This window comes from Cyprinus carpio, chromosome B17 (assembly GCF_018340385.1).
Source record: "Cyprinus carpio isolate SPL01 chromosome B17, ASM1834038v1, whole genome shotgun sequence".
In the NCBI taxonomy this organism is placed as follows: Eukaryota; Metazoa; Chordata; class Actinopteri; order Cypriniformes; family Cyprinidae; genus Cyprinus; species Cyprinus carpio.
The window spans coordinates 12,254,124-12,280,767 of NC_056613.1; the positions used below are offsets into that span (position 1 = coordinate 12,254,124).

General features: G+C 37.0%; 1 protein-coding gene across 1 annotated transcript; it reads right to left on the minus strand.

The window, feature by feature from the left end:
• Nucleotides 1–210: 210 nt before the first annotated feature.
• Nucleotides 211–26,420, minus strand: LOC109108183 (E3 ubiquitin-protein ligase pellino homolog 1). Its single transcript, XM_042742273.1, has 7 exons — nucleotides 26,021–26,420; nucleotides 9,040–9,246; nucleotides 6,235–6,364; nucleotides 4,106–4,207; nucleotides 3,660–3,857; nucleotides 3,199–3,387; nucleotides 211–898 (listed from the first exon to the last, which is right to left on the minus strand). Exons 2-7 carry the CDS (start codon nucleotides 9,117–9,119, stop codon nucleotides 320–322), a joined length of 1,278 nt encoding a protein of 425 aa, XP_042598207.1. The 5' UTR covers nucleotides 9,120–9,246; nucleotides 26,021–26,420; the 3' UTR covers nucleotides 211–319.
• Nucleotides 26,421–26,644: the final 224 nt, after the last annotated feature.

Below are 26,644 nucleotides of genomic sequence, written 5' to 3' on the forward strand. Positions count from 1 at the left end.
GCCACCCGATCAGAATGCTCAAATGTGGGTGTGCATGTGCTCTTCTGTTCTGCAGATGTCTATTCCTTTTTTAATATTGTTTGTTTTGTTTTTTTTGCTTTTATAATAATTTTATTTGAAAATATATATTTTAGTTTTTTCTCTGTATTTGAAAAAGCAGTATAAAGGTCACTTACAAACCAGAAAGGGAGGAAAAAAACAGTCTGAGAGCGCAGAAAATGTCATCTTTATAAAATCAAATTCTAGGAAAAACAAAGAAATGCTTGACTAATGTTTGTCAATTTGGGTTCCTGGGGTAAACGGTCATAGGCAGGTGTGTTTAGTCCACAGGCCCCTGGAAGATCAGTCTGATGAATCCCTGCTCGCCGCTGAGCTGCTGGGCGCAGAAAGGACAGGCGGCGTGGAAGGTGTGCGTTCCGTGAGGAAGAGGGATTTGACTCCAATATGCTGCTGTTTTTTCTGAGCACACGTGGCCGCAAGGACTGAATGCGTGAGTAGGAGGGGCCGCATCCAGATAAAACCCTGCCTCGCAGCCCAGCCACAGTGGCACGTACGGCCCACGAGCGCGGCACATGGGACATTCCCGCTCACGGCCTTCCCTTCCATCTCGCTCTGCATCGCGGTTGCCCCAGTTGTGGTAGCCGTGAACGTGACCGCAGTTTAGGTAGACCCAGGGTTGCTTCTCGTCCACGATGTCCTTCCGCCGCATGCTGGGGAAGGCGAGGGTGTTGAAACCCACAGGACACTGGGGACGAGCGGCGTTCAGCTCTTGCCGGAGCGCCTCCAGGTGTTTGACGGTGGGAGTGCGGGAAAGCCCTTCAGCTGTACGCCACAATAGAGTCGCTCCGCAGAGATCAATCAGAGACCCGTCCACTAACTCTTGAGTCTCATTCTCCACCTACAGAGAGAAAGAGAGGAGGACTTAATTACAAATAGAGTTAATATTCACGCTTTTAACACAAATGAAGCATGATTAAATCAAAACAAAGGCAGATTTTATCAGTAGATGAACATTTGCCTGCAGGGGGCAGTAAAGCTCCAACACTCGCTGTATAGTAATGATTCATTCATTATAAAGAGTCAAAAATTATAATAATATAACCATTTACTGCTTAAGACATCTGTCTTTAGTGAGTATGCAATGCACACAGACATAAATGTGCAGAACACACACACCCTATGATTCATGCATTCACCCTGTAAGGATACAATTCATGCTTGACATATTTTGATCAGACTTTAGTTTGACCTTCACCATACTGCATTTTCTCTCTCTCTCTCTCTCTCTCACACACACACAATTGTAAGGACACTGTGTGTGAATTGCACAGTGTCTGTGTCTGAGCTGTGTTATGTGAAGGTTACTAAGTGCAAGAGCAAATACAACACTGTATTTGAGTGAGCAAGCATGCATGCATAGGGGTGTGTGTATGCTGGATCACTGTTTTCTTTGCCTTCAACATTTAAAGATCCCATAACGTTCTATATACAGGGTTATCTTGAATATCATGTAATGTATACATATGAGCACATAAAAGAAATAATAGAAATGACAAAAAATAAACAATACATTAATAATTATAATAGCAATAAACAACGAGTTTAACAAAACAATTAATAATATCATTTAATAATTAAATTTTTTTTAATTGCAATTATAAATGCTTAAATGTTGTTTTGTTTAATAAACATATTTAATATTAACAATTTCATATTTCACTAGTTTAGGAATTGGCAAGAACAGTAATCTCAAAAGTTGATCAAAAAATTCTGTAACATTTGAAAAATAAATATTATAACAAGTTAAAATAATTTATAATAAATTTCTATTATGTCACATGATCCTTCAGAAATCATTCTAATATGCTGATATGGCATTATTTTAACAGTTAAAAACAGTTGTTCTGCCTAATATGTTTTGGAAACGGTGCTAGATTTTTCTCAGTATTCTTTGATAAACTTAAAAATTCAAAAGAACAGCATTTATTTGAAATCTTTTAATAATGTACAAATTATTTACTGTCATTTTTTATCAATTTAATGCATTATTGCTCAATAATAGTATTAATTTCTTAAAAAGAAAAAACTTTTGCACAGTAATGCATCTATAACTTATATTGGCAATGTAAATAAAAAAATAAATAAATTCACTAGAATCTGCTGCCTTGAGAATTGAATGGTAAAATTATATCTAGTGGTGCACACTGGTGGCATGTGTTAAACACTAAAAGTGCCCACTGACAAAATGTAATATCCCAGCTTCTGAACTACTTGACTGTTTCATCAGCATCAGGCCAGAGACTAAACAGTTGGGCTTTAACTTGATCTGTTCTGAGCCAGTAAAGCCGAACGTCTCTACACCATCACAGTCAAGCAGTGTTTGCCCAGCACTGAGGCAACATTAGATCCATGTTTAGCCAGCATTGAGCCATCAGCAGGACTCCTCAGGAGCGGGACATGAACAGCAATCAGGAGTGTGTTTGTTCTGCCTGTGACAACCCAGATTAATGGGGCGCCTCTGAGCCTCTGGACTGTGAGTGCATGCGTATCAGAGAGAGTGTTTGAGTTGTGCAACAAGAATACATAAGCAGCATAAATGTGGCCAAACACATCACGGCTCATGCATATCTAGGAATCTTTACAGGCCTATATTTGTCCAGACACCCACTAAAGATAATGACTTGTTATGAGCACAGGAGGAAAGTGTTGAGAGCAGTTCTCATTGGACCTCCTGTCTGACGCACTTAACAGATCAACTCCAGATCATCTTACAGCTTTGTGTTACACCGGACAGGGCAAAGCTGTCTCGCCTGGGCCGTTACTCTGGCAACAGCGTCCCAGAGCAACCAGTCAGCGGCACCAGAATGCCCCAACGTCCCGTCTTGCAGGGAGCCATATGACTGTTTAACAAAGGTTCAATTTCAGAATCCCATCTGACATTGTATTACAGCTTCCACAAATGCTGCTTCATGAACACTAGCTGATATTTATGACCTTTTGATTTAAACCGTATGTGTCTGTAATAAGTCTGGGCGTCATGACATCTAAAGAAACCCACTCTAACTGAATGGATTTTCAAAAATAGGCAATTCTTCATAGTTATGTAATATAAAAATAATTTCTGGTTGAATATATATATTAAAAAGTCCTTGTGTTAGAATATGTATATTTATATATTTGTAACATCAGAGAACTGACCATTTTCCCTCGCTGCTGAGCAGAGCGTGTCTCTCTCAGGGTGAACACGTTTCCACACACAGAAATCTCTCTCCACACACCAGGTTTGGAGTCCTCTGTGAAACCAAGGCGAGGATGCATTACCAACACGCCGTTAGTAGTCAGACCGTCCATCTGTCCATCCGATGTCTTCCACTTTGCTGCTTTCTCCTGTGAGCCAAAAAACATTAGCATTTTATTTGAATAATTAAAGGGTTAGCGCTCAGGACTATGAATAAATGTTGACATCACTGTTTTAGGTAGATAATACAACATTCAATTTATTCTAAAAGAGGAAATCTTTCTGTATTCCAGATCTGTTGTCATTATAGATTTGGACATATTTGGCCTTGTTTATGGTTCTCAAGAGCTGTGCTAGTTTCTCAGGTCAAATCACCCACTGCCTTTATATAAGATGAAGTCACATGTTCTCGCCATCTCACCCCTAGGAAGATGTTCTTGGAGGAGTCGAATCCGGCGGCATAGATGCGGGCGGTATAAGGGGGTGTTCGCTGACACATGATCCGGCATGCGAAGCGAGATATGGTGCTCTGAACTGACTGAGTGTCAGAGTTGCTCTGACTCCCGGGAACCGTGTCGGTCACCACAAAATCTATAGGACTCTCAGTTGAGCGGCCAATCTGAGATGCAGAAAGAGATGAAACATCAAACACTGCAGAGAAATTTGTAAGATTGCATCCCAGTACACAATTATAGAAACAGTGAAGGAAATACATAATCAAATTAGATGCTAGTGCCACCTTGTTTCTGCCTAGTGACAGCATTATTTCAGGCTGACACTTTGAGTAGTGAGATTAATGGACACTTTTGAACGGTCCAAGAAGAAGTCCTAAAGGACAGCACAGCTGAGTCAGCATTAAGGTGCTACCTGAAACATGTCTGTATTGCTGTCTTGAGTGTACTCCACCACCACTGTCTGTACACGGGACAACGTGTAGGAAATACTGTGCTGATCCTTGTTACTTATGGCCTAAAAAAAAAAGAAAGAGAGATGTTAAAATAACACGCTGAAAAGTCAAGATAAATATGCCCAAGATACACACGCGGTCAGAATTGTTGGTACCCTTGGTAAATATGATCAAAGAAGGCTATGAAAATAAATCTGCATTGTTAATCCTTTTGATCTTTTATTTTAAAAATCTCCTCTTCAGTTCACCCCACTTATTTTCTATAAGGTGCAGGTCATGGAACTGGAATGGCCATAGCAGAAGCCTGGTTTTGTGCCCAGTGACCCATTTTTGTGTAGTTTTTAAGAGTTGTTTTTAGATTATTGTCAGGTTGGAAGATCCAAACATGGCCCATTATAAGATTTCTAACAGAGTCAGTCACTTTTTGATTTTTTTTTATCTGTTGGTATTTGATAGAATCAGTGATGCCATGCATCTAAACAAGATGTCCAGGTCATCCAGCAGAAATATAGGCCCTCAACATTAAAAATACAGCAGTATATTTCATTGTTCACATGGAGTACTTTTTATCCCTGTGTTCACCAAACCTACCGTGATAAGAACTTCCAAAAAAGCAAAACATTTACTAACATCACAACATATAAACCAGTCCCGTTTGAACTTCCAGTCGTGTCTGACACCTGAATATGCTACAGGTTTTTTTGGTGAAAGCATTTTCTTTTCTTGATTTTTTTCTTGAAGCCCTCCCGAACAACACGTGGTGATGTAGGTGCTGTTTTTTTAAGGTTTTCTGATCCCGAAACTCAACAATTCTCCAGCTGTTATCCTTAAAGAGTCTTTGTCCACTCAAATTCTCCTTCTCACCGCACATTAGGACGATATAGACACACGTCCTCTTCCAGGCAGATTCATACATTTTCTGTTGATTGGAACTTCTTAATTATCGCCCTGATGGTGGAAATGCTGCTCTAGCTCTTTTCTTAAAGCCACTTTATAATTTGTGAAGCTCAATTATCTTTTGCAGCACATCAGAAATATTTTATTTGGTTTTTCTTATTGTGATGGGTTATTAATTGTGAATTTGGCCCTTATATTTATATTTCTTTAAAACACTAAGAAACAGCAACCAATTTCATCTAACCTAATGTTCCTAATCACCCTGGTAGGCTCAAAATTGTGAATATGAATGGGAATGTATACCAGATATATTTTACAAATAAGAATTTCTAGGGGTACCAGTTATTGTGTCCAACGTGTATTTAAGAAAAAACATTTATTTCATTATGTAATTTTCCAATGAAAGGTTAGATTTATGTGAATTTTTAAAATAAAAGATCAAAATGATTAACAATGCAGATTTATTTTCACATCCTTCTTTGATCATATTTACCAAGGGTTCCAACAATTCTGACCACATGTGTATCACCACTTAACCACCAACTAAAAATAAAATAAGATAAAAAAATAATTAAAACAAACACACTTAAATCTATCAGCAAAAAATATCACTAATTTAAATAATTACTATTATTAATGCTCAATGTAAATAAGTACTATTATTATTATTATAAAAATAAGTTAAATACAACTTAAAAATGAAATGAATACATATATTTATATATTTATATTTATATTTATATATATATATATTATATATATATATACATATACATATATATATATATATATATATATATAACATATACATATATATATATATACACACACATACACACACACACACACATACATACATATATATATATATACACATACACACTTATTTGCACATGTGGGGAAAAAAAATTCATTTGGCCAGCAAAAGTTAGTTATGGGCAGCACAATCGAGTCTAACACATTGTGGAATCAGGCCAAAAGCTGTTTGTGAATGTTTGCGAAGGAGCCACAGAGAGATCCTTCATAAGCTCAACAGAATCCAGATGTGTGAATGGACACACCCCGTTCCATTCAAGCTCAAACCCACCTAGTTTTTTAACTCAAAATTTCCCCAGAACCAAAAATGACACTGTAACTGCTGGTTCTCTTAAGATAGTCCTGTGTAATGCCTACGTGGAGGGTGTGTGTATACCTTGGCAGCCTGAGGAGTGCAGGCTACGTGTACAGTGCTGGGTTTGACGCCGTTGGATTTGGGTCTTTTGAAGAGTGCAAACCTGCTCTTCCTTCTGCCGCGGTCCCCGTTGGGTAGAGAGCCATTATACCTGCAGAAAGAGAGTGAGAGAAATTTAACTGAAAACACCTGCACTCAACACTTACTCCACCACCAATTTAGCCGCAGGCAACAGGTGGTGAAAACAACAGACAGAAATGCTTACAAAAGCACACAAAAACAAAGCCAGTATGGTAGATATTCGATCCAAAGCTTTTCTAAGGAAATGCAGACAGTCATTTAGGTTGTTATCTGGAACCAAAACCTAACCTAAACCAAATTCCACACAAAACCATCCCAGAGACACAAAGTTCATGATCAACTCTTTATAACATATTTCAGTGAGATGACATATGGAACCTGACACAAACCAATGGCAAGTTTCTACGGTTAAGAGCTGATAACTTGTAATGTCATCATCTTTTTTCATGGAGCCTAATATGAACAGGGCAATCACGTGCAGGTGGTCAGTATCCACAGAGACAGGATTACCATGATGAGTAGGGTTAGTAACAACCACCACGTCACTTTGGCACGTCAATTTGGCATTCCCACATTCATATGTGGTCTGAAAGTCAATTCAAATCTGATTTATGAAAATGTGTCAAGTAGTTACTTTTGTAATTGAGGATGTGACATGTAACATCATACACGAGTGCAGCATTGTCCACAACTGACTGGTCACTCATTAATGCACACGTGGCATTCACTACTGTATATACTGAACGGTGAACAAGCAGCTTTTGACACATTATTTGTGAAAACGCCTATTTTTATTTGTAATGTAGTAAAACTGACTCAAATGTTTGGGATCTTTAAGATTTTTTAAAAAGTTTCTTATGCTTACCAAGATTTGATAACAAAAAAAATAAAATATATATATATATATATATATATATATATATGACATATAATATAATTTAAAATTGCATTGTAAAACAAAAAAAAATATTTAATTTTGAAACATTGAAAAAATGTAATAAAATATACGTGTTCATCTTTCAGCAGTCATTACTCCAGACTTCAGCATCACATAATCCTTCAGAAATCATTGTAATATGCTGATTTGGTGAAATGAGAAAGGAATTTATTTTTATTAATGTGCTGCTTAACATCTTTGTGGAAACTGTGATACGTTTTTAGGATCTCACAGACACCAAACTTTTGAACGATAGTGTATCTTCTCTCGTGTGCACCAGAGCCATCCTCTTCAGTTTGCCATCCTTATGTTCCACAACATCACCTACTGTCTCATGCTGTAATGCTGTCCATTACCATTATTAAAAAAAACAATGAACATAAACCAGATCTGAACAAATGGATCTGATATTATGACTTACAAAATGGCCACGTGAACATTTAGTACTGAAGATTTAAGCAGCATTTGAAAAACAAATCAGCTTTGTGAGCAGTCTGAAGCCTGTGTACACTACATAAACACTGAACACTATGAACACTACACCTGCTATGTCTTGTGGTTTCCTCTGTGGAGGTTTCCTCCGTCCTCCACCCAGTTACTCACTACCGAAGTGTTCTTCACAGACACAGAGGCTGCAGTGTAGTTCAACATTGTGCATTAGGTATTGTGTGGGTTTGGGCTTTAGATGCTCAGCAATGGACTTTATTGAAACTCTGATTGATTTAACATGAGTTCACTGAAGGCATGCATTGACGCTGTTGAGTGCATTCTCTACATATTTTGGCAATCCCACATTATCGCAATGTACTCTATAAACAAGCTAAACAAGCTGAACAATTGTGCTTGTTTCTCTTGAGGCGTTCCTTATAAAACTACACGCTCTTTTATATGGAGATCAGAACAATGCAATTAAGACATCTGGAGTTTCCCACCAGGTGACATATTCAGCTTGAGTTAAGCCTAATAACCCTTACAGCAAGACTTTCTATGATGATCTCAAGAACTGATGTATGGAGGGGAAAAACAACAATAACAAACAGTGAGTCAGCACGGAAAGGGAATTTCATGGACATGATGTATGTGCACAGCGAGCGGGGTATTTCCGCAGCAGCATTTTCTAATCTCCTACTGCATTCCTTCAGAAAACACTCTGGGAACAACAGATAGAGGGAGGGGAACATATATACTAAATATTAACAAATTAATCAATGTAGATATATTTCACTGTAAAATAAAAAGTCATTTTATTTCTATTTTTTTTTTTTTTAAATTACACTAAGATTTAAGGCCATCTCCATTCCTTCATTTTCAAATGCAAAACAATCAAACTTTTATGTACAATTAAACTTTCAGAAACTTTCAGAGTCCATATGGAGGTGCATTTACTATAAACTGAGCCTTTGCAAAACAGGGTTTGTTTTTAAACATGTTTAAGAACACAGTACATATATTTTAATTAAATCTGATTTAATTAAATTTAATGAATAGCACTAAGTCATATTGTGATTTTGGTTTTATTTCACAAGGTAGCTAAAACTGCAGTTCAGCAGTAACACAACACTTATATCAGCTGTAACCCAACACAACAATAGAGATGAGCCCTAAATCCACTTCAGGATGAGAATCCAATCCAATCCATGAGAACATCTAATCAAAGAAGTTAATACACAAAAAGTTAATTTAGACGCCAATGAGTCATGTGATGATATAGCGCAGGAAATCACATAGAAGTCTGTTCTGCAAATGAAAGTCAACTAATCCATTTCATGGATCCTGCTGATCCAAGGTCAAAGGCCAGAAGGTCTTACCCAAGCACAATGAGTTCTCCATATTTGACTGGCACTTTGGTTGACGACGTGGAGATGTTTTCCTGGTCGGGGGAGAACATGGATGCAGTGTGTGTGGGGGAGGGGGGGGGTTTCCTGCTCCCAGTGTGAAGCCAACACAACCACACACACTCAGCTCTCAGCTCTGTCTCCTCTTCATCACCATTATCATCCTCATCATCACTGCAACTGAGAAAAACAGAGAAAGAATACTTGTAAGAAGACTGTAAAATGCCTATTTTAGTTATGTTTTTAGTTGGAATATCATTTAGGTTAGTAAATTAATTAAGGAATTAATTATACATTTTCACCAGGCACCACTTAAAACTGCTTCAGTGATGTTAAGTGGCCTATATTCCACAGTCTTCTTCATAGTAACCTGACTTACAGTACAGTCTGTGCTCTCAGACATGAGATTAAAGTTGCTAACAAGATCTAAAGGGCAAATAAAGAAAGACCCAAACATTCAGACAGACACAAACCCATGCAGTTTAACACCTAGAAAACCGGTCAAAATATCCCACCAATCACTGTTAAACACACCTAAACAAGTGATCTTGCACAATTACCTTTTCAACACAGAAACACAGGAAACACATATTGCTCCTGCATCACAATGTGTCGCCTGTGTACGTGTCAGAACGGTTTCAGTCTATAATAAATTTTCTCTTCCTCAAGTGAGAGGGATTTTAAAATCTCACAACTACCTATAAAGAAAACGGACAGTATGAATTAAGACTGTCTAGGTCCACCCTACTGGGTGCACTGGGAGACATTTCGTGTGAAACCTGGCCAAATTTTCATATTACACCATGTATGGAGGTATAATAATTCACTCAACAGGAGAGTCGAGTCATGATTATCACGACCCTCACTCTAAACTATGATTTGACAGCTTTGTCCCTGAAAATTCAGAATGATGTTTCCTGTCAGGCACTGCTGACCATGTGAGATCAGTGGAACTGGTGTCAGGAAAGACAGTACAGCAAACCGACAGCGTATGCGTGTGTTACTGAGGGAGGTTCCATCCGATCAGTGATGTGATGTTCTGAAATCTGGAACAGCATGTACAACAACCGGTAAATATCTCATCCTGTCAGTGACTCAAAGTCAACATGAAATGTTAGTCAACAAGTATAAATATGAAACAAAACAAAACAAATAAAGTTAAAAAATTATTAAATGATACAAAATGAAAAAAAGGGAAAAATAACTAAATACAAAAAAAAATTAAAAACAAAATTATAAAAACAAATAATTATAAACGGTAAAATGAAACAACATTATGATAAAACATAAAATTAAAATGGAGGACTGAATATGATTTTATACATCAAGAATTGATTGGTAGGTGAAAAGGGTTACATACTACAGTGAAGCCAGAACACATGTGAATTTGCTAAAACAATGCCTAAGTAGCTATTTGGCTACTGATTATCTATCTATTATTTTAATTAAAGATTACAAACAGTACAAACAAACTTATTTCTTTGGAAAAACATGCACGCAGACTGTGTATTAAGTAAAATGTTTCCATTAGGGCTGGGCGATTTTTCTGATTTTATCGATTCATTCGACTTTAATGTTTTGTTACGATTGTATTTTTTTAGGAATCGAGGAATCGCAATTTTGAATAGAAATATTATCAAACGTTAGAATTAGACACTTTGACAATATGCCAATGATATAACAGAGAAAAGAAAGATCCAACCGCATGTCAGCGCACATGATTAACCGCTCACGTGTGACGCGCTCATATCGCTAGGTGCCATTCACACTGAATGCGCTTTTGTTGACAAAGATGCGACACGGGCAGTGGAATAGGAAAAAAGCTGAACTTCTTTTAACTTGAGCTCTGCGTTTTTAAAATGCCGTTTCATGCATGAGACATTGCAAGAGACGTGAGCGCAACAGTCAAACGTGTCCAAGTTTACATAGAAAAAATAATGGAAAAGCAGTGCAATCGAATAAAAAACTACTACTCTATGTCTGATATTTCATGTTAGCATAAGATTGACAGTCTGAAAGCTGCTGTTCATTGTTTTTACAGAACATTTATGGTTAATAAGTCTACTGGTGTTATACCTTAAGTCATTTTGAATTTGAATTACCTTGACTTTTGATATTTCTGAATATATATGCAACTTCATGTGTGGTTCACTTGGAATAGAGGGTTAAAAAAGAAAAGTTACTTGATTCATGTTGTAGTTACATTTTCAAGTTGACTAGTTACCAATCAAAAATCGGTCAAATGTAAAAAAAAAAAAAAAAAAAAAAAAAAAAAAGATTTAAATTTTTTGCCACATCACCCAGCCCTAGTTTCCATATTAATCTTTTCCCATTATATGCTCTACAAAATCTTTCAAAAGATGATGAAAATTAATTACATGGGTTCATGTTTTTTCCAAGTTGGCTTTAACAGTGCCAACTTGTATACAAGAGCTCTGTCTCTTCTTGTCCATCTTCGTCCCCAAATAGCGACTCCAGCTACTCTTGGGATTCACACCCTCTTCCATCCATCCCTCCGTCCAGACAGTCTTCTTTATTCACACCTCGCTCCAGCCTCCCACAGCGATCCCTGTCCCACATACCAGACTGTTGCTACGGGCGTAAACTGCTGTACTTCTGAGTCAATTATTTTAAGGGTGTAGTGGAGAATGTGGCCATACAGTCCCTCTATAATACTTTAACAAGGGTTATGAGTGTTAATAGGCCACATGCATAAACTGCACTCAAATTCCTAACAGCCATACAAAATCAACACCTGCCCCATACACACGATCCTGATAAAACCATCAAAGCAAGTGGTCTAAATGACATCCACAGCACATGAACTGCTAACAGGTGTTAGCCTTAGCTGTTAACTTCTCATATAACAGTGCAAAAAGACTTTCAAGACAATTAAAGAGTTAGTTCAAAATGAAATGAAAATTCAGTCAATAATTACTCACCCTTAAAGACCTTTGTTCATCTTTGGAACACAAATTAAGATATTTTTGATGAAATCTGAGAGCTATCTAACACTGCATAGAGAGCAACACAACTGAAATGTTCCCAGACCCAGAAATGTAGCAAGGACATCGATAAAACAGTTCATGTGACATCAGTGGCTCAACTTCAATTTTGCGAAGCTACAAGAATACTTTTTGTGTGCAAAGAAAACAAAAATAACAATTTATTTAACAATTCTCCTCCCCAAGCTACCATCTTGCGCCATTTTTCAGAGTACCAAGATGCATGTGCGTGCTTTCACCAGAATGTAATCTGCGTTGTTTATGTTCAGGAGAAAGCATGCAGATGCGTCGTGGTATGTTTCTGGGTCCGGGAACATTTCAGTTGTGTTGCTCTCTATACAGGGTCAGATAGCTCTCAGATTTCATTGAAATATCTTAATTTATGTTCCAAAGATGAACAAAGGTCTTACGGGTTTAGAAAGACACAAGGGTGAGTAATAAATGACAGAATTTTCATTTTTGGGTGAACTAACTCTTTAAGCAGCCATTCACTTAAAACATTTTTTTTTCCAATGTAAGGCTATTCCATTGTTCTTCTACGTAAACATGCAATAGATGGACATGTTGACTTATGCTCTTATCTCACATGACACAGCTTACAAAAAACGTAAAATGTTTCAATGTGCACAATTTCTAACTTTATTCTGAGTATGCAAATGGAGAGAAAAGAGGAAGTCAGTGCTGATGTTACAGAGGAAAAAAAAAGAGGTGTTTTTAGTGGCAACACTACTCCCAACCCTTCCTTCACCACAGAACGACTCTATTTGTCACACTATTGTACCATGATAACAACAGCAGTTCTTCCAGGGGTCAGTTCTTCATACGTCACTTATTACATCCGAGATGAAATGTCACATCCAAGATGGTATCATCGCGCTAATCAGGATCTGGCAAATTTGGTTCTTTGAACGCACCTGTTGTTGATGATTAGTATGGCTGGATTGAGTTATCTGAGATAATTGCACGTTCATGGGTTGGTTTAAAAGGGGCTATGTATCGATACCCGAAACCACGATCAGCAATGCAGTGACTGGCTGGTGGCAAGACGGCAACGTAATGACATCATACAATTTAAAAAGACACCTGACGAAAAACTTGACAAATTTCTGAACATTTATAAGGAAACAGCCAAGTGAAAACTACATAAATGTTATAATAGATGAATGAAATGTGCACTGCTTTTATTTCATTTTTTTACATGATTCCCAATTATTTAGATTTGCTTTACATTTTTATTTCAATGTAGTAATTAGCTATTCATTTAATTTTATATTTGGACAGATTTGTGACAGCATTAATGAAAGTTTCTTAAGGGTCAAGATCATGTTATCTGGATCTCCTGCATTCCATCAAGCCACTCCCATAATAGCCGTCATTACTCAAATTAATGCACCACTCTACATTATCTGTATAGCATGTGTGTAAGACTCTAATACAATTATGAAGTAATTATTTTATGACGAATAAATCATTCAGTGAGTAAAACTGGCGGTGTTAAAGACTACATAACATTATTATCTTTAAATAATTTTTTATTATTATTATTTTAAATTATTGTCCCTGGATCAGTAGGATGCTCTTGTAATAAAGTAGTCGTGGTAGAGGACAGATTTTAAGTATCAATTCTGCTTAAAAAGATCTAATCCTATCTACATGAAATAAGCCTGCTCCCGATCAGGTTTAAGCTTGCGGACCTGTTACTATGACAGCAACTCCGGGATGAGCTTCGAAGAACCAAACTATCCAAGATCATGCAAAGTAGTCTAGTCAACAATCAAATCCAGCTAACTGAGTTAGCGACATGCGAACAATGGACCCCTGTTATTAGATATCACACCGTTTACACACGACCCTTATACTAAAACAGAGAGAGAGAGAGAGAGAGAGAGAGAGAGAGAGAGAGAGAGAGTATGAATAAGAGATTAGAAAGTGAGAAAGGTTAAAGAGCCAAAAGGAAATTAAAAACTTAAAAGGTGCATTACAACACACCATCTTACAAAAGTACACTTCAGAAAAGAGTGTTATGTAACTTTAAACCGCAAGCCAACCTTTTTAAAGAAAGAATAAGAACCTGTATCAGTAGTTGATTGTATGTGACAGTGTATGTTGGTTAGCATCAGGCCTGAAAATATAGTAATATAAAAACAGGACAAACCAGCTCACTATATTTACACTGCAAAACACACTCGATGACATCCTTTATCATCATTTCACACAACAGGTCATTCTAGAACCATTCAAATAATTTGGAGTAATGCAAAGTGGGATAGAGAAAACAAAAGGAAAGAAGATAAGAGGAAAAATTGTCTTTTAGAAGGTCATCAGATATATGCATCACTCATGCATGCAGATTTCTTTGAAATTTCAGTTTTTCCCATCTCTCTCAGTTTCATACACAAAACCTCCTCACATCGTCAGTAAAATAACTAACAATCTCTCTATATCAGCACATCTCATCTTACCACAGAGAAGAGTTTCTATTTCGTGAGACCGTTACATAAAGGTTCACATGGTTATAGTTTTACCTTTACAATGCTAAATAACCTTGCTGTACATGTATACACACACACACACACACACACACACACACACACACACACACACACACACAGTTACTAGCTCAGACAGAGAGCTATTTTACAGTCAGTAACTGGACCAAAATACAGTACAGCACAGATGCACACCCTGTTTCACACACACCCCTGCTGTTTTTGTCCTGATTTGTCTCGCACTCCCTCTCTGTAATGACCTGAAAAATAACCCGACACCATGAGAAGCGAGACAGACTGAGTTAGAGTTAAACCTGAACAGGACTGTGACTGAGAATGAGACATGCAAACTCCTGATCAACAAAGCAGAAAAAAAAGTCACACACAAAACTAGAACTGTTTCAAAGTTGAGATGTCAACAACCAACGCTCAGCCCACGGCTTTTCACAAATCAAAAATACTGAATATAGTTCAGCTTTTGTTTCAGTGCTGGTGAGAAGCGCGGAGCCAGCTCACAATAAATCTTCAGCGGACACAGAGATGCATTACTATGGCTTAGGTTGGGCTTAAGGCCCAGTAACCACGGCAGCTTGGCTTTATTTCCACAACCTTACTCTGGGATATTAGCTGAATTCAGTTGGCACCTGATGCAATTTAATGCATGCTTCACTTATTAAAACTTTATAGTGTCATATTTTAGCATTTATTATTATGATATATATTGGTTAAAATATATATATGTAGGTTTTTTTTATTCATATATATATATATATGTAGGTTTTTTTTATTCATTTTAATGTGCTTTTGTTTTTTATTTCTATATTCATTTTAATGTGCTTTTGTTTTTTATTTCTATTTCAGTTTATTCATTTTAGTATTTTAACTTCTGTTTATATTTTACTTTATTTCAGCTTTACTTCTATTTTTTAAACATATTAATAGTTTTAGTTAACGATAACTCATCCTGCACTGTTTGTGCTATGGACATGAATGATACCTCAAGTCATGCAGCTCCAACAATTTTACAACTGAATCCGACTTTATTTCAAGGCTCCAACAATGACCCAGAACACCTTAGCAGCAACAAAAAAATCTTAACATCTTGTGACCTGCATTGCAACACGCTTGCAGTCACCCACAACACCTTGCAGCACCACCACTCAGAAAATGTAAAAATCTAGTTAGCTCGTGTTCTAGACAAAAAAAAAAAAAAGAAAATGTAGTGTGGGACCTTGATTTTGTCCAAGTATTGATTTGGATATTTCTCATTTTGCTAACTGCTAAGCGAGTTAAGGGATGCTTATGTTTACGAATAAATCACTTATAATAAACACTGCAATATTCTATAAAAGATAATTGATTTAGATTTTTTGCTAACTCTGTCTGAATATACAACCAAGTGAACGTGTGAAACCTCCTTTTCTTAATTTTTCACAGAGAACATGGTTTCAGATTGTGAGAAAAGTGACAGATCCCAGAACATAATACTGGTGTGAACTGTAAACACTTGATGAGCCGTTACCATTCCTCTACAAATTCATACACAGTTTAGGTACACTGATGCCTTTGTCTGACATATAACTGGAAACAAGTCAGACTTCAGAGATGTGTGTGTGTTTAGGTACACAGCCTGAAGCAACCTATGAACGCAGACAACTCCCATACAAATCTTGCATTCACACATACAAGCACAGTTTGACCCAAAAAAAAAAATAAAAATAAAAAGAGCACATAAACCCATCAATATCAAATAATTAGCAAATAAGTTACTTCCAAACATTTAAAACAGTAAAAATAGGATTTCCAATATACCAAAACCACCAAAAACTCAGATTCAAAAAGAGTTCTTGGAGAAAAAAGTTCCCACCTCTGTGATTAAAATGAGAATTTTAAGACTCCAGCTGAATCACGAACGTAGGTTCTAGCATCACTTTGCTGTCAGGGGAGGTCTGAATTATAGCCCAACAGTGAGGAAAACTCCTTTCATGTGTGGGTAGGATGTGGAAGCTTAAACCATCCCCACCGAGAAATTAGGGAGACGTATCAGTGGCATCTGTGGTCTAAAATAGATCCAAAAGTAGAGAAGGAAGTTGAAATGAGAAGTTAGGAACCAGAGGGGAGGGACGCATCTGCATCCAGCATGGGCATCTGGTCTGTGGGATACATGAGCACCACATGTGGGTGATGGGAGTTTGAAGTGGAGCATGTTGGGTGTGCAGCTGCTTCACAGCAGAGGGAGCAGACGAGCGATACGCACCCGCTGAACACCCGTACGCATGGCCAACCACAGACGAATTAAAGCTGTCTGGGTTTGTACACAACAATGTCAAAGGAAACTTCCAGTCCTTGTGACATTTTAAGCTTTTTTAAAGCTCAGGAAAGGATAACTGCAAAATGATACTGAAAATGCTGAGTATCTGCCGATACCGATCCGATCCCAGATTTTTTTTAATCTATACTTTCTATACTTCTGAAACCAATGGACAACTTAATTTGAATGAAAAATAAAGTTAATAAAAATGTATATATATATATATATATATATATATATATATATATATATATATATATATATATGTATATATATATATATATATGTGTGTGTATGTGTGTATTATATATATACTATTTTATATATACTATATTTTATCTAATACTATAGATTTGATGAGAATCTGAATTATGAGATGACATCAAAAAAATCGTTGACGAACTGCAAGCTTTGAATGCTTTTATCTTCTAAATCTGAATTTTGTCACTGTTTTGGAGCACACTGGCTTATAGATAACCTTAAGACTAACATATTGATACTAACACCCAAAAAAAAATTTTGATTTCATGGGGACTTTAACGCCTTCAATATTCATCTGTACCTCACACTGAACTATAGAACAGCTTCAGAACACTTGAAATATAGTGCATGAAAACATTATGGTGCTTTATAATGGTTTTGTGCCTTTTGTAGAGTTTAAAAATAACATAGAATAGTATAAGCACACACAATATCGGATTTGGATCGTCTCATCTGACTGATACCTGAACCGGCAGTAAATGCCAGTATCGGAGTCGATACAGAGTATTGGATCGATGCATCCCTATGTACAAGTAGGGCTGTGCAATATATCAAAATTACTGAAATATCGCAAATGTACATATCGCAATATGCATATTGCTGCAGCTTGCAATATTTGGGGTCATGAACAAAAAGACAGAAAATCGCTCACTGGTCTTACCTAAATAACTTTTGTAGCTTAAATAAGAATCAGCGCATATTTAATTCATAGAGTAAATACTACGCAGTGTTGTATTTTTCCTTTTTATTATTCAGTTCCTAAACTCATGTAAAAATGATTACACTAATGTTAAAATGACATTTTTATGTAATTCTAGAGTAAAACACTACGTTGTTGAAGGGGTGCTTTCTTCGCACAAAAAAGTGAAACATGTATGCTAGTTATATTAGAATCAGAATGAGCTTTATTCACCACTTAAGTGTGCGCAGACACAAGGAGTTTGTTGTGATTTTACAGGAGCTCTTGATACATAAATACATACATAGATACATACAAATAACCATATACATATGACAAGATAGTTATAGAAGTTCACAGAACTGACTCAGCAGCAGTGGAGTAAAACTGTTTCATCTGAGCATGTGGCACTTTAAGCATTACAGTATTACATATCGAATATCGCGTTATTTAATGAGTTATCGCATATCACATTTTTCTTCAATAACGCACAGCCCTAACTTATAGTATGAAAAAAATGGATAGTCATTTTGAGATTGGCTAAAGATTACATTTAACAGTGTTATTAAGTTTTAACTGAGTGTCAGACAATACAAATATATTCTAAAAAATACAGAAAATGCACATCATAATTAATATTATAAAACAGACAGTTCTAGTTCTTGATTTTGATCAGTTGAGCAGTGTTCAAAGCAGTTTTAAAATGGGTATATAGGTCTTGGAACACTCTAAATTTAAACAAGCTGAACAATTCTATTAATCACTTTACAAGTAACTACAAAGGATCCTAATGAGCACATTACAAAAACATTCCACCACTAATGAGAAACTGGACTGCACATGTGGTCAATCACCGTAAATCCGCTGAAAGAAAGCACGTGACCTCCACCCGGGCGGAAACACCAGACCTTTACCACATCACCACTTTCCCACCATTTAATACTGAAAACTATTCAAATAAAAATAACACTGTTGATGAAGAAAGATGCACAACGGACAGTAAAGCATCATCACAATGATAACTTTGAGCTAAAGATGATGGTGAAGAAGAGATATGGTGAGATGAATCAAATATCCAGGAGCCTGCACACATGCACAACAATCACCATATGCGTCGATGTGAAAAACAAAGCATCCTGCAGGGATAGTTCACCCAAAAAAGAAAATTCTTTCAGCATTCACTCATCCAAACCTGTATGACTTATCTTCTTCTGCAAAACACAAAAGACATAATTTTGAAGAATGTTGGTAAAGAAACAATTTTGGTTACCAGTGGAAAAAAAGAAAACACTGACAGATTTCTCAAAATATCTCCTTTTATGTTACATAGAAGGAAAGTCAAAGTTTGAAATGACATAAGGGTAAGAACGTAATGACAGAATTTGAGTTTTTAGTTGAATTATGCCTTTAATTACCATACAGACACGTACGCACTGACAAAAAGTGGCCTAAAGTCACCCTTTAGACTTGCTGAAAAACAAAAATCAAAGCTTGAGAAATAATTTCAGCTAGGAACAACAGGCCTTTGAAGCAGCGAGAGAAACATCAAACGTTTCCTACATGCTGCTGTGAAATGTTTAAAACCACAGTTTTTTCTAGGGCAAGGGACAACTTCCGACCCTACATAAACACTTTGGAAATGCAAGTGGGCGCCTTTTTTTTGTAATGTGGTCCTTTTGCAGGTCATGCAGCACTGAACACTGAATCATATTGGGTTTTGTGCATATCAAAGAATTTAGACAAACACAAAATATTAAACCACTGTGCTACTTCTGAACCGATACAGTAAGCCGCATGCAACAAGCGTCTTTCATTAGCGCCAGGTTACAAAGAGGATGTTGAGAAAGATGAAGAAATTAAAGATTAGACTATCAGTTATCAGCTTCATGGGAACAAAGTCTGTGGTCTGTGGCTAATCTTAAACAAACCTTGATGTCTGAGAAAGTGACGATCAATGAGTCTGAACTAGCCAATCAACTGTCAGTGTCTAAAAAAATGTTTCTAAAAGGTGAAAACAGAATTAACCCGACCATATTCATTTACTAACACACGCTCCATGAGGTTGGTTAATCTCCAGAATACCGTTTGGATCACTCACACACACACACACACACACACACACACACACACACACACACCATGCTCATTCACCCAGCACTGAACTAGCAGGCTAATTGGCTTTAGGCTTTCTTTGAGCAACAAAGAGCACATGGAATCTGACTTAAACCCCATTTATAAAGTCTCAGCTTGGTCTGTGTTTGCGCTTAATGGAGGATCAACAAAAAACAAGCACTCAGCTTCAAGCTTAACAACTAACAAACTGAGTGCAAAATGAGCATGGGGCGTCCCAGAGGTCAGGTGACATGATTAAGTCAGCAAGAATACGACCACAGTTTCACCAGCCAGCTCTCGAAGATTTTTTTTGAATGTGTGTTTCGATTTAATTTGTGAGGTGAGGAAAAGGAGGGGTGTGCATTAACACACACACACACACCCACCCCTCCATCTGGTACCGATTATACCACAAAGGAAGAGACCTCTGCAATGCCCCACCCTCCCGTGCACACACAGGAACACATGTATGCACAGTGAGGCAAAACGGAATGTCCTTTAGTACTAAACTGTTCCATTATAGCAGTTTAGATGGCTCTCAGGCATCTCATGTACTGACTGAAAATAACTTCTCAATAGACATTTATATTGAACACTTGACAGACTGACTCCAAAGAAAGTGAAATATAATGCAATTGTGAATGCAAATCTGTATTAACAATAGCTAGTACATTTCATTACAAGTCAAAACTGTTGATCTTACCATAACACAACAACAGCTTGGGACACACAAAACTGTCATTAAAAGATGCAAAATTATGACTCTGTTAATGCCTCCTGCTAAAAGACATCAGATCGGGGTCAGGTGAACTCGAAACAACCTATTACACAGTGCTTCCTTAAAGGGATAGTGCACTCAAATATGAAAATATCGTCATCATTTTCTCTCATATTAGTTTCAAACCTGTTTGATCTATTCTACTTATGGAACACAAAAGAAGAAGAATCATTGAAGCTGAATCATTGAACATTTTACTGACAAAAAAAAAAATTCATTTCTCAAAATATCTTATTTATGTTTCACAGAAGAAAGTCAGTCATGCAGTTTTGGGACAAAATGAGGCGGAATAAATTTTCAGTTTTGCATGGACCATAACTTTAAGACTTCAGATTAATTGTTGGGTTGCTTGAACAATGAGTCAACTACTCTTCCATCACTTTTCCTATGTAAACATGTGCTTGACAGATGTCTTCAACCACTGTGCTTGCAGCTTTTGCAGTGACTTGCACATAACACTGCATTCTAAAAATGTGGCACTCAAAGTAAAATTACTTTCAAAATAAAGTTCTACTTTTTCCCCATGCTACTGCTCACATCTCGTGTTTTTTAATGTAATAACAGGCCAGTCACACAATGTGTTTTTGTATTTAAAACGTAAGACACGGTAGTGGGATAGAAACATTTTTAATGTGATTTTAAAAGTCAAACTTTTTCCTTGATCACTGCATTGTTAGAATGAAGTGTCATGCAAGAGGCACTGCGAAAGACAAAACATGAACGCAGTCAAACATGTTTACACAGAAATACAATGGAAAAGTGGCATAATGGACTGCAAACACATTCTGTGTATACAACCCCTAAATATGCACTCTTTACACACTTCAAACTTATGATATGAAATCACTGTTAAGTAAACTACAAGCAAAGATAGGAAGCAATATAAAACTGAAGATAACCATCTAAGAATGAGAAACCGTTACAAACAACACTCAAGCTGAACACGACAGCGAAACGGCTCGCTTTCTTAAACGAGGGTGGAACAGACAGATGGAGGGAGGACAGGAGAGAGGAGGGGACGGGCTGAGCTTCAATTTCAGGGGCTTTTTAATTATTCAATGACATGAGCACTGAAACCTAAGAGAAACAAACAGACTGGATGATGACAATGAACTAACCATGCAGACACACACACATATGTACTAAAACACGACAGAGGAACACACATGATATTGAGTCTCCATGCACTTGGGGCGATGTGTGCATGTCTGAAACAAAGGCTAGCCGTCCAAACACACATCTAAAGAACCACTTGCTACCCAGAAGTCCACAATGCAATCTTCCCAGAAACTGTCAAATGATCCCAATGATCCAATAAGGTGGGGGATGCTCTTGGCTGTCATATTTCAGAGCAGTCCATTTGCTAACACTAATAAAAACAGCTTAAACAACAGTCAGGTGGTTTTTAGATTTATTTTTGAGCAGTTTGAAAGGATCCCTTTTAATGACGCAAACACCAGATACTCTGTATGCCAGAGCTCATCCCTCTGCCCGTTTCAGCTTTGACTGGCAGAGGCTGACCTCTTGGTCTCCATGACAATAACTCATTTACGGCCCGCAGTGATCAGCTCTGGCTCTCCCCAAAGGAAGTTGAGGGGAACAGAGGCCTGAGATGGGGGTTGGTGTGTCCTTCAGGTCACATGGCCAGTCTCGTCTTTCACACACCTCTCAGATTTTAGCTGCTTGGAGCAAAAAGCGTGCAGAAAGTGAGAGTCAGCAGGACAGATTATCAGAATCAGGTTTAATTTGGTACATTAGATGCTGAAATTTCAACAGATACACAGGTGCGGAGATTAAGTAAATCAAAATACATACACAATCCGATTAGATGTGAAGACTACCATCACACAGACTACTATTGCAAAGTTTGGGGTCTGCAAGATTTTTGATGTTTTTTTAAAAAGAAGTCTCACCAAGGATGCATTTATTTAATCAAAAATTCAGTTAAACTATAAATATTGTGAAATATTGCATGTGTTGACAAGGTTGTATTTTCAGAAGCCATTACTCCAGTCTTCAGTGTCACATGATTGTTTTGCTAACAATGTAAAAGTCTTTACTGTCAACTCCACTTCCTAGTTTACTGTAAGACAACTCTAGCCTAGGCATTTAAAATATAATATACATAATTTCCTTAGTTTTCAGATGTTGCAACTACAAACAAACTCAAAGGATTGAAGTAGTCTGTCAGCACAAACAAGCATGTGAGAAAAAGAGAGAGTTCTTCCTGTTTCCTTTTCCTCTGAGGTGCCCACTGTCTGACCTAGTTTCCACAATACGTCATCCTAAAAAACTTTTTTTGGTGTGTAGACTCAACAAAGTGGCCAGAAGACAGTAGTGGTTAAAGAATATAATGGTTGTATGTTCACTAGTACAATACTGTTCCAAAGGTTTGGGGTCCATTTGATTTTTTCAGAATACATATATTATGCTCACAAAGGGTGTTTTTTTTTTGTTTTCTTTTTTTACAAAAATACAGCAAAACAGCAATACTATGAAATAATATTAGACCTTAAAATGACTGATTTCGGTTTTCTATTTTGATATATTTTAAAATGTCATTTATTTCTATGATGGCAAAGCTGAATTTTCAGCAGCCATTATGCCAGTCTTCAGTGTCACATGATCCTTCAGAAATCATTCTGATAAGATGATCTGGTGCTCAAGAAATATTTATTAGCATTGTTGAACACGTTGTGCTGCTTAATATTTTTGTGGAAACCTTGATACCCTTTTTCAGGATTTTGTGATGAATAGAAAATTGAAATGAACATAATTTGAAATATTTATTTAAAAAAAAAAAACAGAAATATTCATTAATAAATAGAAAACTTTAGTTGCATTTTAAGTGTCTTTACTTTCACTTTTAATACATTTATAATGTGTCCATGTTGAATAAAAGTATTGATTTCTTCAAAGAAAAAATCTTACTGACCCTTTTGAAGGACAATGTATATCTTTACTTTTGTGAGAAATAAAAAATCTGATCAAACACACGACAGTTGCATAGATCTAGATGATTCTGTACTGTGCACTTAGGTCAATAACTCAATTTCACTTAAATAAAAACAATCAGCAGTTAATATGGGGAAGGTCTCCGGGGGCACTATTTAAATGCAGAGATATGGCACAATTTCCAAAAGAGCACTGTGCTTATTCTTCAAACTAATATACATCACTGGAACGTATAAAATGCGCTGATTGGCCAAAAGTGGGCGACTTGTTTCATCAACCTACAAAGACTTGTGAAACCCACAAAAAGTGTTTCTCATGACTGAAAAAGACTGGTGACAAGAAGTTAGTTAGATTCACTGCACTAGGATTTAATTACACTATGTTGAATTGCCTTACAAGGTCTATTCTCAAACATGTAGGAAAATTCATCATAATGACAGCAAACTAACGTTGAGCAAAGCAGAATCAGAATAAGAACCATAATAAAAATCCATCTTTATCAGAGAATGACAACGTGGCTCCGATGATCTCTGGGATAAATTCAGGCTTACTGACAGAGACATCAGCCGATTTCACAGATATCTGATCTGCTGCAAACAGATCAGGGCTCACATGTATCTCACCATCAAAGCACTGATCCAGGAACAGTTTTTTGCGGTTAATGCCACTGTACTGGATAAGATGCACAGACTAAAACTGAATCCTAGACCTGCAGTCTAAGACACTGAAAGTGATACAGACTGAGATCATTTTACACTACAGCAGAGTCAGTGCAGCTACCATGCTTGAGGGAATACATGTAATACACGTTACATAAGGTGACGTGTACACAAAGACAAACAACATACTCAAATCACCAATACAGCAAAAAAAATACAAGGCACAAAGTGTCGACCGGTGGTAACCTTTGCTCTTGTTAAAGGAAAGCAGTGAAACGACTACAGGAAATGACTCCCTGGTAATTTATCAAGGCAAAACAAACTCAGAAGGAACAATATTCTCTCTTACCAGTAACTTTACTCCACAAACAACACCACTGTATTGCCAGCATTCAGAAAGATCAGTTTAACTGCAAAAACATCCTCTGCATCAAAGTTCTCCTACTAAAGTACCCATGGTGAAGTACACAAATCTAAAGTTTAAATTGTTTAAACCACAAACAAACCCCAGATCACTTTAGTTATTGATCTCAAACTTATTTTATTTTAAATTTAACTGTAAACAAAAACAATAACTCAATTTTAAACAAAGACAAATATACAATTCAGATGAATGTTTATGTAAAATTTAAGTATTTTTTTAGACAATTCATAAAAATCACTAATAATTATTTTGGCTTTGCGATGTAAGCCTTTTAAAGTATTTAAATAGATTAAAATGTGCTGTGCAAGTTTTTACAGGCCAGGCCTAAAATGCAGCAATCAATTTTGTACAGTTTCTCTATCCAATAAATACAAGAAAACTAAGTAGTTTTCCAAGCTTCAAAACAATTTATTAGACAGCTGTAAGTTTCCCATTTCAGCAGTATGCATCAATGTGATAGCAGAAACAATGGCGTGACAGTAAATGTTGTATTAACGCATGTTAATCCATTGATTGTTCTCATAAATAATTCAGATGTAGCAGCACCGGCTGGTACCAAAAACGGGGGGTGGGGGTGTGATTGACATCCTGACGTCAGCACGGGAACGGGACAAAGGCCACATTGGGTCGGACCAGATGCTCGGTCTGCCCATGCAAATGACTCCGAGAGTTTAAATCATAGGTTTAAATACATCAGCAAAGAACAATGACACGTCTGTAACGAGCCCACAAAAGCCAAAGCAAATTCTGCCCATAAAGTGTATGGAGTGCACTGCTTTCTCAATTAGTACGACTCTCCATTGTCTTCTCAAACACATTGAAAACGAAGGCTTGCTGTCAATAACTAGACTTGACTTATAATCCAGAGTGCTATAATACCAGGTTATTCTCGGACATGTCGAGGAAGCACGCACTTCTGAAACAGAAGACGCAAAAGAAAAAACACAGTATTTGTACGTGACAGAATATCTAGAGAAATATAAATGACAGTTCTGTAACGATAAATGTTCTTCTGTTACAGACATTTAACTCGCTTTTAGAAAACCAGAACAACCCCATGACAGTTTATCTGATAGACTCAAACAATAAAATAAAAAAGGTATAAAAAGATGAGCATTTATACTAAACCACGAAACCAACTTAAAATGATTCTTAGGATTAAAGTCAACATGATAGCCTACATACAAAAGATACAAGACTGTGAAAAACAAGCCACAGTCGTGTTATTCTATAAAACACAAACACTGTTGTTTAATTTTCTAGTAAATATGAGGTACTCACGGCGGTGCTGGTGTGTTTTTTCCGAGCCACGAACAAAGAGCTGCTCCGTTAGCACGGGTTTAGCTACAACTGCTGTTTGACTGAATAAAGGGTCAAAGAAAACAAAACAAACCAGAATATAACAGAGAGAGAGAATTAAGGATGAGGAGGCTTTAAGGACCCGCGAGGCTAACTTGCTAACAAAGGCAGGTGTTGAGAGTTATCCTCAAAATTCAAACAAAAATGATATTTTTCCCGTTAAATGTGACGTGTTCTCAGTCAGTCTCGGAAGAAACACAGAGGGTCGAAACAAACAATAATGCTTGTAAAATGGTGTTGTCCGCCGGCTGCTTCTAGAGAGACTGTGAACGGACGGTGGTGTTTTGTGTTGTACATTATAGAGACTAGAGCCTAACCTGCCGCGTCACTGATCGGGTGAAGAGCATTCTGGGTAATGTAGTTCTCATCTCAGAGCGAGTCAGAAGTCGCAAATGTTACTGGGTTAGGTCACACATGTATCTTTGCAGCAAATCTCGTATTTGAGCTGCAGGCACGCCCACAGAAAACAATAACTGCTTTGATTGCCATATTCAATAGATGTCTGTACAACAGTTCAAAGGAGTAAGGCCCTTATTAGATATTATT